The sequence below is a fragment of the Chlorocebus sabaeus genome, chromosome 25, assembly GCF_047675955.1.
Source record: "Chlorocebus sabaeus isolate Y175 chromosome 25, mChlSab1.0.hap1, whole genome shotgun sequence".
Classification (NCBI taxonomy): Eukaryota; Metazoa; Chordata; class Mammalia; order Primates; family Cercopithecidae; genus Chlorocebus; species Chlorocebus sabaeus.
Genome location: NC_132928.1, coordinates 86,547,091 through 86,549,733, shown reverse-complemented (window position 1 = coordinate 86,549,733; position 2,643 = coordinate 86,547,091). Strand labels below are relative to the sequence as shown.

The window sequence follows — 2,643 nt, the reverse complement described above, 5'->3', positions numbered from 1 at the left end:
CTTGATTTTTCTCTCCTCCTTCCAGGTCCATCTTTTCTTATCCCTGGACATGAAATTTTAAATGAAAAGTTTTGCCAGTTCATAGAATTATTTGATTTGAAAACCATGATTTAAATAAAAGCTTGTGAAAGCCATCTAATATATACTACATGTGAGTCAATATTATTCACAAAAGGATACTTTGATATATTGTTTTTCCTGACCTGTAACTACTTGTTTCTTTAATGTCTTCTTGAGCAAGAGTCTCTACTACCTTAGGAACCAGTTTGCTTCCTTTACGGCAAATTGCCGTGACTGTAAGTTCATGACAGTATTATGAATGTATGTTGTATTTATCAATGTATACTCTGTGTCTACTACATACTACAATATCAAAAAGTTAGTTTTGAAAGGAAGAAAAAAATAAAAAAAGAAATTAATAAATCAATGGATGAATAATTGACAGCTACTTTTTGCTATTTAACTATGCCTACTTCTTGGCTTTTTCATTACTAAATGTCTTTTTAAGTTGTTCCTCTTGAACTGCTCAGGGATAGAAGTCAGTTAACCAAACATACTAACACTACATATGAACTAAGAGCAAATAGGCACAGATAGGGGCTCAAGGAGCTCTCAGTAAGTAGACCTAGTAACTTTAACTTGTCTAGATAATTTTCATTAACATTATTTCCTTGAAATTATTATTAGAGAAGTAAATTCCAGATGAGAGTAAAATCACTTTATTAGGTCTATTAATAATAGATGCTGTTTCTGGATTACTTCCCATGTGTAGACATTGTCTTAAATTCTTTGTATATCTTATTAATTTTAGTCCTTAAAACTTATCATGAAATATATTCTATTATTATTCTCATTTTATGCATAATAAGATCATCCCAGATTCCACAGTATGGAAATGGTAAAGTGGAAAAATTGCCAATTAATGTGCCTCATGACGGTTTTCGTTAGTGTGCACATTCTTTTTTTGGTGTCAGGGTGTCTAAGGACTAGAAGGTTGCATCAGGGTAATGTAGAGGAAACTTGGCTTTATGTGTAGATTAGTGGGGTGGGGTAATGCATGAAGCAATAATCTTCATTGCCATTTATTTGAGTGATGTGTTGTGTTGCGCTCTGTTGTTAGGTGGAGAACAACAACAGCAAGAATCAGATCTTTGTGAAGTAAGTGAAGTGTGACACTAAGTCTTTGAAGAATGAATCAAGTTTGAAATGATTATGAATAGGCAAAAGAGCATTCCCTTTCAGAAAAGGAAAGAATATTTGCTTAACTCAAATCAGTATTTGAATTTGACAGTCTGATCTCATCATATATTCCCTGAAAAAGCAGAAGAAAAGCTTTCCATTTGTACTAAAACTCAGATACTCAGGACACAGTCTTAGACCAGGATTTCTCCTTATTTTTTCCATCTTGAGTTTCCAAACCTCTGACATATAGGGAATTTGACTTTGTCTTCAGTTGAGTCAATGGTACTGTGAGAGGAAGATGCCTTGAAGGATGGAGTCAATAAACACAAACTTCACTGTCACTGAATTTGTGTTCCTGGGGTTGTCCTCTGAACCAAAGATGCAGCTGATTCTTTTTATTATGTTCTTGTTCTTCTATTTATCAACTGTGGCTGGATGTTATAATCATCATTATTATCCAGATGGAACCTTGCCTCCAAACTCCCATGTACTTCTTCCTCACTAATTTATCCTTTCTGGACATTTGCTACACATCCACCAATGTCCCCCAAATGCTGTCCAACTTGGTGGGGAAAAGGAACACCATCCCATTCTCCAGCTGCGCTACTCAGATGTACTTCTCCCTCTCCTTTGGAATGATTGAGTGTGTCCTCCTTGGTGTCATGGCTTATGACAGATATGTAGCCATTTGTCATCCTCTTCATTATACTTTCATTATGGACCAAAACACCTGCATTCAATTGGCAGTCATTTCTTGGTCCAGTAGCTTCCTGAGTTCCACGGTTATCAATGTTCTCACGTTGAGCTTGCCCTACTGTGGGCCTAATATCCTGAATCACTTTTTCTGTGAGGTACCTTCTGTCCTGAGTCTGGCTTGCACCGACACATCATTCACAGAGCTAGTTGTTTTTATCTTCAGTATCATCATTGTCTTCATCCCTTTCCTCCTCATTACTGTTTCCTATGTCCGGATCCTTCAATCTCTTCTCAGGATGCGGTCAGCCTCTGGGCAGTATAAGGCATTATCCACTTGTACCTCCCATTTGACAGTGGTGACCTTATTTTATGGGACTGCCATCTTCATGTACATGAGACCCCAGTCGAGTTCCTCCTGGGCTGGCGGCAAGATCATTGCGGTTTTCTACATGGTGATCACACCTATGCTGAACCCCTTGATTTACAGCTTGAGGAACCAAGATGTGAAAGGAGCTTTAAGGAAAGCTATTGCAAAGCGGAGGACGTGACAGCTGTTAATGAGACACTAACCTTCACTCTTAATCTAACATAATTACCTTCTGATTATGAAGTGAGAGAGTGAAAAATAGCTTAGACAGTCAACATCTGCCTTGCCATTTATGAAAGGCACATAAATCCAGGTGTAAACTCAGCAGAAAAAAATGTTTCCTCCAAGCACACGGCAGGGCTTTAATGTGTCCAAACAACTCTCTTCATTGAGCTACT

General features: G+C 37.6%; 1 protein-coding gene across 1 annotated transcript; it reads left to right on the top strand.

Annotated features, from left to right (window-relative positions):
• The first annotated feature begins 1,492 nt into the window (after positions 1–1,492).
• On the top strand, positions 1,493–2,426 carry LOC119619694 (olfactory receptor 2G3-like). Its single transcript, XM_037986137.2, is given in 2 exon segments — positions 1,493–1,617; positions 1,619–2,426. Coding segments are annotated over 2 exon segments (933 nt in total).
• The last annotated feature ends 217 nt before the right edge of the window (positions 2,427–2,643 follow it).